The sequence below is a fragment of the Juglans microcarpa x Juglans regia genome, chromosome 1D, assembly GCF_004785595.1.
Source record: "Juglans microcarpa x Juglans regia isolate MS1-56 chromosome 1D, Jm3101_v1.0, whole genome shotgun sequence".
Taxonomy (NCBI): domain Eukaryota; kingdom Viridiplantae; phylum Streptophyta; class Magnoliopsida; order Fagales; family Juglandaceae; genus Juglans; species Juglans microcarpa x Juglans regia.
The window spans coordinates 4,688,916-4,701,494 of NC_054594.1; the positions used below are offsets into that span (position 1 = coordinate 4,688,916).

Here is a 12,579-nt window from a genome sequence, read left to right on the forward strand (position 1 = left end):
GAAGCTCTCTGTCTGAATTCGCTCGAGCTGAACGTCGAGCGAATGTCGAGCGAAGCTCTCTGTCTGAATTCGCTCGAGCTGAACGTCGAGCGAATGTCGAGCGAAGCTCTCTGTCTGACTTCGCTCGAGCTGAGTGAACCTCCGCTCGAGCGAACGTACGACACTTGCACTGTTCAATCAGAATTCAAGCCACCTCATAACAAATCTCCACCTTGGCTTGAACTCTGCCAAAACACAAAAAACCTCCGACCACAAAACCAAACCCCACCACCAAATCCCTTACGGGAATAACAAAATGCGAACACCAATCAAGTCCAAACAAAGTTTGAACTTGTATACTGCAACTGGCTTAGTCATCATATCAGCTGGATTCTCTGTAGTAGCAATCTTCAGAATCTGTATAGCACCCTCTATAACAATCTCTCTGAGAAAATGGTACCTGACATCAATGTGCTTCGTTCTTTCATGATACATTTGATTTTTGGTCAAATGTATTGCACTCTGACTGTCACAGAATACTGAGATCTCATCTTGTTGTAAACCCAAATCATTGACCAAGCCTTTCAACCAAATGGCCTCCTTAACAGCCTCTGCTGCTGCCATGTACTCTGACTCGGTAGTTGATAAAGCAACAGTGGATTGCAGTGTTGCTTTCCAACTGATAGCTGACCCACACAGAGTAAAAACATAACCTGTCAATGATCTTCTCTTATCTAAGTCTCCAGCATAATCTGAATCAACAAAACCAGTAACTTTGGAACTGAGATCAACGTCTCTATCAAATATTAACCCAAAGTTCAGGGTTCCCCTCAGATACCTGAGTATCCATTTCACAGCCTGCCAATGAGTCTTACCTGGGTTAGCCATATACCTGCTAACTACGCTCACTGCCTGTGAAATGTCTGGGCGGGTGCAAACCATTGCATACATGATGCTGCCAACTGCACTTGAATAAGGAACACTAGCCATAAACTGTTCCTCTTTAGTTGTCTGAGGAGATAGGGAAGCTGAAAGCTTAAAGTGCGTAGCAAGTGGTGTACTTACTGGTTTGGAATCAAACATTCCAAATCTCTGAAGCACTTTCTCAATGTACTTTCCCTGGGACAAGTACAACTTTCCAGCTTTCCTATCTCTGAAGATTTCCATTCCCAAAATCTTCTTTGCAGCACCTAAGTCTTTCATTTCAAACTCATTTCTGAGTTGGGTCTTTAACAACCCTATGTCAAATATGCTTCTAGCAGCAATAAGCATATCATCAACATATAATAGCAAATAAATGAAAGACTTATCAGATAATTCCTTATGATAAACACAACTATCATAGTTACTTCTCAAATAACCATGATCAATCATAAAGGAATCAAACCGCTTATACCATTGCCTTGGCGACTGCTTCAAACCATATAAAGACTTCTTCAATCTGCACACATGATCTTCTTTGTTTTCAACAATGAATCCCTCTGGCTGATGCATGTAAATGGTTTCTTCAAGTTCACCATGTAAGAACGCTGTTTTAACATCGAGTTGCTGTAGCTCTAAGTCATACAATGCTACTAAAGCTAGTAGCAATCTGATCGAACTGTGTTTCACCACTGGAGAGAAGACTTCAGTGAAGTCGATGCCTTCTCTCTGACTGAAGCCCTTAGCAACTAAGCGTGCCTTGTACCTTGCATCTGTATCACCCTGGATTCCCTCTTTTCTTTTGAAAACCCATTTGCAGCCAACAGTCTTTACCTTCTTTGGCAACAGAACCAAATCCCATGTTTGGTTTTTGTGAAGAGACTCAATCTCTTCAGTCATAGCTGCGCACCACTGTGCAGATTCTACGCTCTTGACAGCTTCTGAATAACTGGAAGGTTCCTGACCAACAAAATTCTCTGCCGTAGTAAGAGCATACATAACCATATCTGCATGAGCATATCTCTGAGGTGGTCTAATCTGCCTCCTCTGTCTACCAGTTGCTATACTGTAGTCTTGCTCACCTTGTGCGCCGCTACTTGAATCAGAATCATGCTCATCTTCAAAAGCATGATCTTGAGCGCCGTTGGGCAGCCCTTGTGATGCTTCCACCTGAAACTCCACCTGCTTTCTAACATCCTGTTCTTGTCCTGTAGACTCAGAATTCTCCTTCCTCGGACTAAGCATGGACTTTTCATCAAAAGTGACATCCCTACTGATTACAAACTTGGGTGATTTAGGATCAGTACACCACAACCTGAATCCCTTCACCCCACTGGCATATCCAATGAATATGCCCTTCTTTGCCCTTGGCTCAAGTTTTCCATCATTAACATGGAAATATGCAGGACAACCAAAAATTTTCAAATTTGAATAATCAGTAGGAGTATCAGACCATACCTCATTCGGAGTCTTCAAACCAATCGCTGTGGCTGGTGAGCGATTGATCAAGTAACAGGCCGTGTTGATTGCTTCGGCCCAAAAATCCTTAGCCAAGCCTGCATTAGAAAGCATGCTGCGAGCTCTCTCCAAAAGGGTCCTGTTCATCCGTTCAGCTACCCCGTTTTGCTGTGGAGTATGTCTAACTGTACGATGTCTGGCAATACCCTCATTTCTGCAGAATTCATCAAACTCACCTCCGCAGAATTCCATACCATTGTCAGTGCGAAGTCGCTTGATTTTCTTGCCCGTCTGATTTTCAATCAAAGCTTTCCACTGTTTGAAGTTAACAAATACATCACTCTTCTGCTTCAAAAAATAGACCCAAACCTTCCGAGAGAAATCATCAATGAACGTAAGCAAGTATTGAGCTCCACCTTTTGACGGGACGGAAGATGGGCCCCAAAGATCAGAATGAATGTAGTCCACAGAACTTTTGGTTCTGTGAACCCCTGTAGAGAACTGAACCCTGCACTGTTTGCCAAACACACAGTGCTCACAGAAATCCAGTTTCCCTATCTTCTGATTACATAACAAACCCTGCTTACTCAGAATTGACATTCCCTTTTCACTCATATGACCCAACCGCATATGCCACAAACGAGTGACATCTGAATCTGGATCATCTGACACTGACACTGCAGCTGCACCTGTCACTGTAGAGCCCCGAAGGAAATAAAGACCATTTGTCTTATCTCCTTTCATCACAACCATAGAGCCCTTACTGACTCTGATAGCTCCACCTTCACCAGTGTACTTATAGTCCAGAGAATCAAGAGTACCCAAAGAAATGAGATTCTTTTTTAACTCTGGAATATGTCGAACATTAGACAATGTCCGGACAATTCCATCAAACATCTTGATTCTGACTGAACCAATTCCAGCAATTTTACAACCCATATCATTCCCTAACAAAACAGAACCTCCGTTGACTGATTCATAGTTAGTGAACCAGTCCCTCTTGGGACACATATGGAAAGTGCAAGCTGAGTCCAAGACCCACTTGTCACTAAAGCGACTATTGGAGTCGCTTATTGCTAGAACAAGATCTAGGTCGTTAGACCTATCATCAGCAACACTAACGGCATTAGATGAACTAGTGCCGTCCTCCCTGTTTTTCAATTTTGGACACTCGTTTTTGTAGTGACCAAACTTATGGCAGTAATGACATTTGACGTTTTTCTTACTAAACGTTGTTTGTGAACTGCCCCTGGATTTCCCCTTATTCTTTTCTGAACCCCTGTCATTCGATCTACCCCTGCTTGAGGACCCCTTAACAAACAAGCCACTAGCTTGTTCATTAGTGTTCTTCACACTCAATTTATTCCTCAACTCCTTAGAATTCAAAGCAGACTTTACATCTACCAAGGAAATTGTATTTCTACCATACAACATGGAATTTACAAAGTTCTCAAAAGACGTGGGTAATGAACATAAAATAATTAACGCTTGATCTTCTTCTTCAAGCTTAATATCTATGTTCCTCAGATCCATAATGATTTTGTTAAATTCATCTAGGTGTTCAGAAATAAGAGTACCTTCCTTCATTTTGAGAGTGTATAACCGTTGTTTCAAATACAACCGGTTAGTGAGAGATCTCTTCATGTACAGATTCTCAAGTGCTGACCAGAGACCAGTTGCAGTCTCCTCATCAGCAACCTCTCTTAAAACTCCATCTGATAGTGACAAAAGAATAGTACTGTGTACCTTTTCTTCTTCTTCTTTCGAAGGAGCCGGAGAATCTTCAGATACCGAGACTTCCAATACTTTTGACAAGCCCTGTTGTCGCAGTAAAGCCTTCATCTTGATGCGCCATAGACTGAAACTGTTCTGACCGTCAAATTTCTCCACTTCGAACTTAGCCATAGCCATCCCTCCAGATCCTGAGCCAAGCTCTGATACCAGTTTGTTGGGAATAAGTGTAGCTAGGACTAATGCAAAGTATAGTAGCGGAACTAAAACGAAAGAGATAGATGACAATCACACAGAAAGAACACCAAGAATTAAGTGGTTCGACTCAAAACGAGCCTACGTCCACTGGTGGGGTCGGTATCGAAGATTTCACTATCAACAGAGATGGAGTACAAATCAATACAACCAAAACTTCACAAGGAAGTTATCTCTCAAACTCACTCTTGACTTCTCTCTCAAGAAAACACTAAAAACAACTAACAAATGAATTCAGAAGAAGTTGGATAAGAGAGAGGCGCCGTTTGATATTTATAGGAAAAGTGAGAATTCACTTTTGTGAACATTGGCTCGAGCGAACCTCGAGCGAATGTCGAGCGAACGTAGATATTTGCACTTCGCTCGAGCTAACGTCGAGCGAATGTAGATATTCTGCACTTCGCTCGAGCTGAACGTCGAGCGAATGTCGAGCGAAGCTCTCTGTCTGAATTCGCTCGAGCTGAACGTCGAGCGAATGTCGAGCGAAGCTCTCTGTCTGAATTCGCTCGAGCTGAACGTCGAGCGAATGTCGAGCGAAGCTCTCTGTCTGACTTCGCTCGAGCTGAGTGAACCTCCGCTCGAGCGAACGTACGACACTTGCACTGTTCAATCAGAATTCAAGCCACCTCATAACAATTTCGCTCTCAAAGATCGGTAGAACAGTAATGTTTACTCGACAAACTCCCAACTTTAGGTAGGAATATGAGTGGCTAGTTTCATAATTTTCCACATCCAAACTGGTGGAACACATGGACACCAAGTTTTTTTCCCCCGATTATTCAATGGGACCAACATCCAAACTTTTGACTTGTCCCTAGCTACTTCTTAGAGCTGGACGTTGAAGTGTCATGTGGACAATTTCATTTCACACAAGATCATCAGGATGTTGGATACCCGATAAATTTATTTTTTTATTAATTAATTAAAAAAATATTTTTTAATAATATTATAAAAACTATAAAAAATATTAAAAAAATAATAAAAAAATAAACTTTTTTATGTTATCGGGACCGTCTCCGTGGTAGGGGTGTGCAAAATTTCGAGAATTCCGACTCCGTCCGACCTCCGCTCCGACGCCGACTTCGACGGAGTCGGAGTTGTCGGAATTCGGAGTAGCTCCGAATAGTTATTCGGAGTCGGAGTCAGAGTCGGAGCTCCTGGGTTTAAAAAAAAATTATTGAACGACACCGTTCCACTTAATATGGAACGGCGTCATTTCATATGTCTTCCTTCTTCATACGTTCCCCCCTTCTTCTTCCTTCTTCAGTTCTTCTTCTTCCTTCTTCAGTTCTTCTTCCTTCTCCCTTCTCTCTCGCGTCTCCCTTCCCAGTGACTGAACCAGTGAACTGTGAAGCCGTCCTCACGTCTTGTGTTTTTCTTGCCAGCGTGCCACCGTTCGTCGTTGCTCCTCCGTGCCGCCGTTCCTCGTTGCTCCTCTGTTCAGCTTCCACTTACGGTGAGCCCTAAATTTATGAGTCCTAAATTTAATTCAAGCACGTTTCTTATCAATTGGAGTCAGTAGTTGTGATTCTTGTGAATTGGTTGTATTGAATATTCAATATAGTCCCAACATGGCGCTCAAAACCCTGAATTTTACATTGTATTGCAGATTTGCGCTCGAGCGAGGTGTCGAGCGCAAGTCAAGCGCACGTTGTATTGAACATTGGCTCGAGCGATATGTCGAGCGGAAGTCGAGCGAACCTCTCTGAAAGAGTTCTGCTCGAGCGCCACGTCGAGCGCACGTCGAGCGAACCTCTCTGGATGGATTCTACTCGAGCGCCACTTCGAGCGCACGTCGAGCGAACCTCTCTGGATGGATTCTGCTCGAGCGCCACATCGAGCGAACATTTCTGGATGGGTTCTGCTCGAGCGCTACGTCGAGCGCACGTCGAGTGAACCTTTCTGTATGGCTTCTGCTCGAGCGCACATCGAGCGAACCTCTCTGGATGGTTTCTGCTCGAGCGCCACTTCAAGCGCAAGTCGAGCGAACCTCTCTGGATGGATTCCGCTGAGTCGAGCGCACGTCAACCGAACCTCGATGTAATTATGATACAATAATACATGTCCTATTGTATAATACAATAGCCTAGTTTATTTTTAAACTAATTTTTTACTTCTAATTTAATTTTTTCAGCTTCATTGATTGTGATATGGATCCTAGACATAATGGAGATGATCGTCCACAAGGGGATGTGGTGGATGCCAATGTTACAACTCCTACACCGGTGGGTACTTCCACCCCTAGAGCCACATCTAGGGCAGCTACATCTAGAGCAGCTACATCTTGTGCGAGTAGTCGACTCTCACTCCCAGTTGAAATAGAGGATGAGGATATGTTCAACGAAGAGGAGGAGATGCCCATTGAGCAAGATCAACCACCACGACCTTCTAAAAAGAGGTCGTGGACATGGGAGTATTTCACCAAAATTCCTCGTGAAATTGCGAACCCAGTAGCAAGATGCCATTACTGTGGATCACTTTGTGGATACCATTCGAAGAAGCAAGGTACCAGTGTGTTAATAGCACATCTAAATGGTTGTCAACAATATAAGATAGCGAAGGGATTGCAAGCCCCTGATCAGACCAACCTCAGTTACCAAACTTCTACAGCCACTGATGGTACACAGACTAAGAAATTGGTCATCCCTCAATACAGTGAGAAGATGTTGAGGAACATGCTTGCAGAGATGATAATTACTGATGAGATGCCATTTACCACAGTCGAGAAAAGAGGCTTTCGAAAGTTTCTAAATTTTGTTAAGCCACGATTTCCCATTCCATCACGGTATACAGTGATGCGAGATTGTATGAAGAGGCATGCGAAGGACAAGGAGGAGATGAGGAAGATGTTTATTACCACTGGCCAGAGGGTGTCTTTTAATACTGACACATGGACTTCCATACAGAACGTCTGCTACATGTGTATCACAGCACACTACATTGACAGTGAGTGGATTTTGCATAAAAAAATTATTGGTTTTAAAGAAATTGTGGATCATAAAGGTGCATCCATTGGGGCGAAGATGGATGATTGTTTAAAGGACTGGAGAATTCGAAAAGTGCTGTGTATTACAGTTGACAATGCCAGTGCGAATGAAACAACAATTGATTGGTTTAAGCGGAACACGACGGTGAGAGATGATGTCATTCGGGCCCACGAGTTTATTCACGTTCGATGCTGTGCTCATATCATTAGCCTAATAGTTGTTGAGGGATTAAAAGAGGTTCATGATTCCATAACCTGAGTTCGCAACATTGTACGATATGTGAGGGGTTCCCCTCAAAGGCTTGCCAAGTTTAAGGCAATAGCAGAAGATCTGAAGATTGAATGTTCTAGTATGCTGTGCTTGGACGTTCCGACTCGATGGAATTCTACATACATGATGTTGGATGTGGCACAGAAGTACCAAAAAGCATTCGAGCGGATGAAGGTCGAGGATGGGGGCCTGAGGTATGCTTTGTTGGAGCCAGCAGGACAGGGGCTCGGTGCGCCGGAAGCACATGATTGGACCAGTGTGAATTATTTTGTTAAATTTTTAAGAACTTTTTATGAGATAACCATGCGGCTATCTGGATCCAAATATACGACTGCGAACTCATTTTTCAGCAAGCTCTCGGAGCTTCACTTCCAGTTGGAAAATAGTTGTACTGACTCTGCTGGATTGTTATCTGCTATGGCTACGAGGATGAAGATCAAATATGATAAATATTGGGTGAATATTGAGAAGATAAATAGATTGTTATTTGTGGCTGTGATCCTTGACCCCCGAGTTAAGTTGGCCGTTCTAGAATTTTGGGTAAATTTCGTCCTCGAGGCAGTGAAGGCTGCAGAGTTTATTAGATTGCTAAAAAGTGATGTTGATGACTTATATCATCACTACAGTACTAGTGCTCAGCCTTCATCCGCAGTTGGTAGCTCCTCACATTCGAGGCCGACAGGATTGACAGTTTCCTCAGGTGATACTGACCCATCTGTAGGGGTTAAAGGCAATCGTATTATACGGCAGTATCATCAACTCATGTCAACCAGAAATATTATGCATTGTATATATGAGGTTGAACGATATTTTATGGAAGCTGTCGAGGTACCTAGTGATGTATTTCAGTTATTAACTTGGTGGAAAGTTAATTCCACCAAGTATCCAGTCCTTTCCCTTGTGGCCCGAGATGTGCTAGCCATTCCTGTCACTACGGTTGCGTCAGAGTCGGCATTTAGTACTAGAGGTCGCGTGTTGGATACTTATCGGAGTTCATTGTCACCGTCAACCGTGGAGGCCCTCGTTTTCACACAGAATTGGATAAGTGAAACGCCTATTGGACTAGATACCGTTGGCGTTGATGCCGAGAGCTATAGGCTTGAATCGGGTAAGTTTATATGCTTTTAAATGATGATTTAATTATTTTTAATGTTTCTAACTTCTACTTTTTATGATTTTATAGATATAATTGTGAACCCTAATATAATTACCGATGATTGAGAGTCTGGAACGGACGCTACTTGAGAGTTGGGATGGAGTTGAGAGAACCTCATTTCTTGGTAAGAATCAAATTATTCTTTTACCGTATTCAATTTTTTATTATCAATTTTTTTTCATCTATTGATTGCTACTTTCTATCTTCATTTCAGACATGACCAATGGAACAAAAAGTAGTTGAGTGAAATCCGTGTTTAATTTTTATGTAGTTACATTTCAAGATTGAGTCATATTGTTATTACGTTATAAATGAGACTGTTATAACTTATGGCTACATCATACATGTTATTTACTTTTTAAACTATTTATATAGTTATATTTATGTAGTTATATCCCGAGCAAAGACATGAGATCAGTACTCTTTATTCTATAATTTCTATTAGTACTTATCCATCCTCTCTCAAACGTTTAGAATTTATTATCCAACTGAAATTCATCGAATTATAGAAATTCGTACCATCATTATTTTTTATAAAATTTTAAGTTTGGGTAATTTTCAACTCATGAGTCATGAGCACTTTTAATGCTAAATTTCAGGCGGACATAAAAAAAATTAAAGATATAATCAAAATTCAGTAACAAAATCAGAACGAATATTTAAATTATTGAAAACTCTTGAATAAACCAAATATTTGTAGATCGTTCACTTTTAAAAAAAAATATATATGTTGCTCACTATCTGAAATGAAATTGAACAATAAAATTTAAATAATAAAAAAAAATAACAAAATTTCCGAAATTGAGTTCGGAAATTTTGTTCGGAGTCGGAGCTCCGACCTCCGATCGGAATCGGACTTCGACTACGTTCGGAGTCGGAGTCGGAGGAGAAATTCAGCTCCGACTTTTGTTGGAGTTGGAGGTCGAAAATGACAACTCCGACTCCGTCAGAGTCGGAGCCCACCCCTACTCCGTGGGGTGCAGCACTGCTCGCTCTAAAATTGTATTCATTTGAGAAAAAAAAAAAAAAAAAATCGCGTTTAATTGGATTCTTCGTAGAAGATAAAAACACTTCTAAAACGCGTTTGATTAGATTCCACTACGTAAAAGGACAAAAACAAGAAAACAACGTTTAAAACGAGTTTTCTTTTGCAGTCCTTTTCAATTTTGAGTTTCTTCAAAGCGAAATTCTGGGATTGTGCCATTCCCGTACTAGTTTCTCCACTAAAAAAATTGAGAGCAATAATTGTCATTTTTAATCAGAAGCTGCGAAAACGAGTGTTCTTGATCAGCAGTTCTTTGCCTGTGTGTTTTTTCAAAGCAAAATGTCCGGCATGGAACTAGTTGTGGCTCCGATTGTCAGTGGAGCGGTCGTAGAAACTGGTCGGCCTCTCTGTGGCTCTATCTATTCTACGATCAAGAAAATTGTCAAAGGCCCAGTACAACAGCTTGATCTATTGGAAAGCCATATGAAATCCCTTATGGTTCGTAGAGATGATGCAGAAGAAGAAATGAAAAGAGCCACGCAGGAAGGAAGGGTAATAAAAGCTCAAGCCACTGCGTGGGTTGGGGAGGTTGACGAGCTAAAGCGTAAGAATGATCAGATTCAAGAAGCAAAGAGTTCCCGATGTTTCTTAAGTTGCATTACTAAGCGGTATAGAATAAGCACGAAGGTGGCAGAACATCTCAAAGAGATAGAAAGGCTTTCAGAAGAGGGAAGGTCCCTTGCTGGTTCCAGGGCTTTTAATTATTCAGAGTTCAAAGCAGTGGAGCAGATTCCTGGACCTTCAATTAAAGATCAAACAGCATCAGTATCAGAAGATTTAGCCAAAATTATGGCTCTATTGTCTGAGGATAAAAACGGGATAATTGGTATATGGGGGATGGGAGGAATCGGCAAAACTAATCTGGTGAGAAATTTGAACAATAAGCTGCTCGAAAATAATTCAAATCTGCGTTTTAGCTGTGTAATATGGGTTACAGTGTCCAAAAATTTGGACATAAAAAAGCTCCAGATGGGAATAGCTTCCAGACTGCGTTTGAATCTGGAAGAAAGATCGGGAGCGGATAGAATAGCTATTCAACTTCATCAAAGACTACTAAAGGAGGAAAGTTTTCTTCTTATTCTCGATGATGTTTGGAAAAAAGTTGATTTGGACATTTTGGGTGTCCCACGGCCTGAAGTTCATAGCGGTAGTAAGATCATATTGACATCTAGATCTTTAGATGTATGTAGGGACATGCTGACTGATTTTAACGTTGAATTGAGCGTTTTGAGGGATGAAGACGCTTGGAAACTATTTAGTCGATATGCGACGGATGTGGTTAGTTTAGAACATATCACACCTCTTGCTGAGGCAATTTGTAGCGAGTGTAAGGGATTGCCTTTGGCCATCATCACCGTGGGAGCTGCAATGAGAGGAAAGACGAATCCTGAGGTATGGAAGCATGCTTTGAATCAATTGCGAAGATCGGTGCCTTGTGCAGCAGGCGTTGAGGAGGCGCTCTATAAGCCTTTGAAGTGGAGTTACGACTCATTAGAAGGTAAAGACTTGAAAGCTTGTTTCCTTTACTGCTCTTTGTTTCCAGAGGACTTCTCAATTAAAATAGATGAACTAGTATGGTACTGGCTGGCGGAAGGTTTGATTAATGATGGAGAAAAGTACGAGGATTTCTACAGCAGAGTAATTAGTTTGATTGAAAATCTGAAGGACGCCTGTTTGTTGGAAGATGGTTCCTATGAGGGCACAGTGAAGATGCATGACGTTGTTCGTGATGTTAGCATATGGATGGCATCAAGTACCTGCAGCGAGGATGGAAGTAAATCCCTTGTTCGTTCAGGGAATGGGTTGAAAGAGATTTCAGCTGCTGAGCTATCAAATTCTCTCAAAAGAGTTTCTTTCATGTATAACGATTTAGAAAGACTGCCTGATGAGTCTGTGATACAATGTTCAGAGGCATCAACTTTGCTACTACAAAATAATCGTCGCCTTGACTTAATTCCTGAAAGATTTTTGGAAGGATTTAAAGCACTGAGAGTCTTGAATATCAGTTGGACCAGCATCAAGTCATTGCCCGTTTCTCTACTTCAACTGGATGATCTCCGTGCTCTTCTTTTGAATAATTGCGAGGATCTCGAAGAATTGCCCCCGCTGGAAAGGCTCAGTAGACTTCAAGTGCTTGATCTCTCTTGTACTGGTATCAGAGAATTGCCAAGAGGGTTGGAGCAACTCAGCAACTTAAGGCATCTAATCTTAAGGAGGACTGACGAATTGAAAGCGGTTAAAGGTGGAGTCATATCCAAGTTGTCTAGGTTAGAAGTTCTGGACATGTCAGACAGTAACAACAATTGGAAAGTGAAGGGAGGGGTAAATGAGGAAGAAGCATGTATTGAAGAGCTCCAATGCCTTGAGCGGTTACAAATCTTAGACATCAGGTTGGAATGGGTCCCCTCTCACAGTTGCCAAGATACAATTATTTCCTTGACAAATAGATTAAAAGGATTCCAAATTACCATCGTACGGCCGGACCATCCTTTTAATTATCCAGGTATTTTCTAAGTTATTTTAATTTTAAATATCATTCAAATAAAATTGATTTGAAATTTGAAATTTGAAATTTTTATTTTTTATCTAATTTTTATAATTTTTTATAATATTAAAATAAACATTATATGAAAAAATTATATTCAAATAATTTTTTTAAATTTTGTAATATTTTAATTCGATATTTTCTTACTACTCTTTCACAATTCAATAAAATATATTAATTCAAAACTTTTCATTATTATTTACAAGTTATTTTCTGCAGGAAGACTATATGC

At 41.1% G+C, this 12,579-nt stretch overlaps 1 protein-coding gene across 1 annotated transcript; it reads left to right on the plus strand.

Annotated features, from left to right (window-relative positions):
* The first annotated feature begins 10,081 nt into the window (after positions 1-10,081).
* On the plus strand, positions 10,082-12,316 carry LOC121239694 (disease resistance protein At4g27190-like). The gene has a single exon (XM_041136991.1). It carries the CDS (start codon positions 10,082-10,084, stop codon positions 12,314-12,316), a length of 2,235 nt encoding a protein of 744 aa, XP_040992925.1.
* Positions 12,317-12,579: the final 263 nt, after the last annotated feature.

Bases quoted from the DNA above. Each gene is read 5' to 3' on its own strand.
- LOC121239694 (XM_041136991.1), top strand. From the start codon at position 10,082: ATGTCCGGCATGGAACTAGTTGTGGCTCCGATTGTCAGTGGAGCGGTC.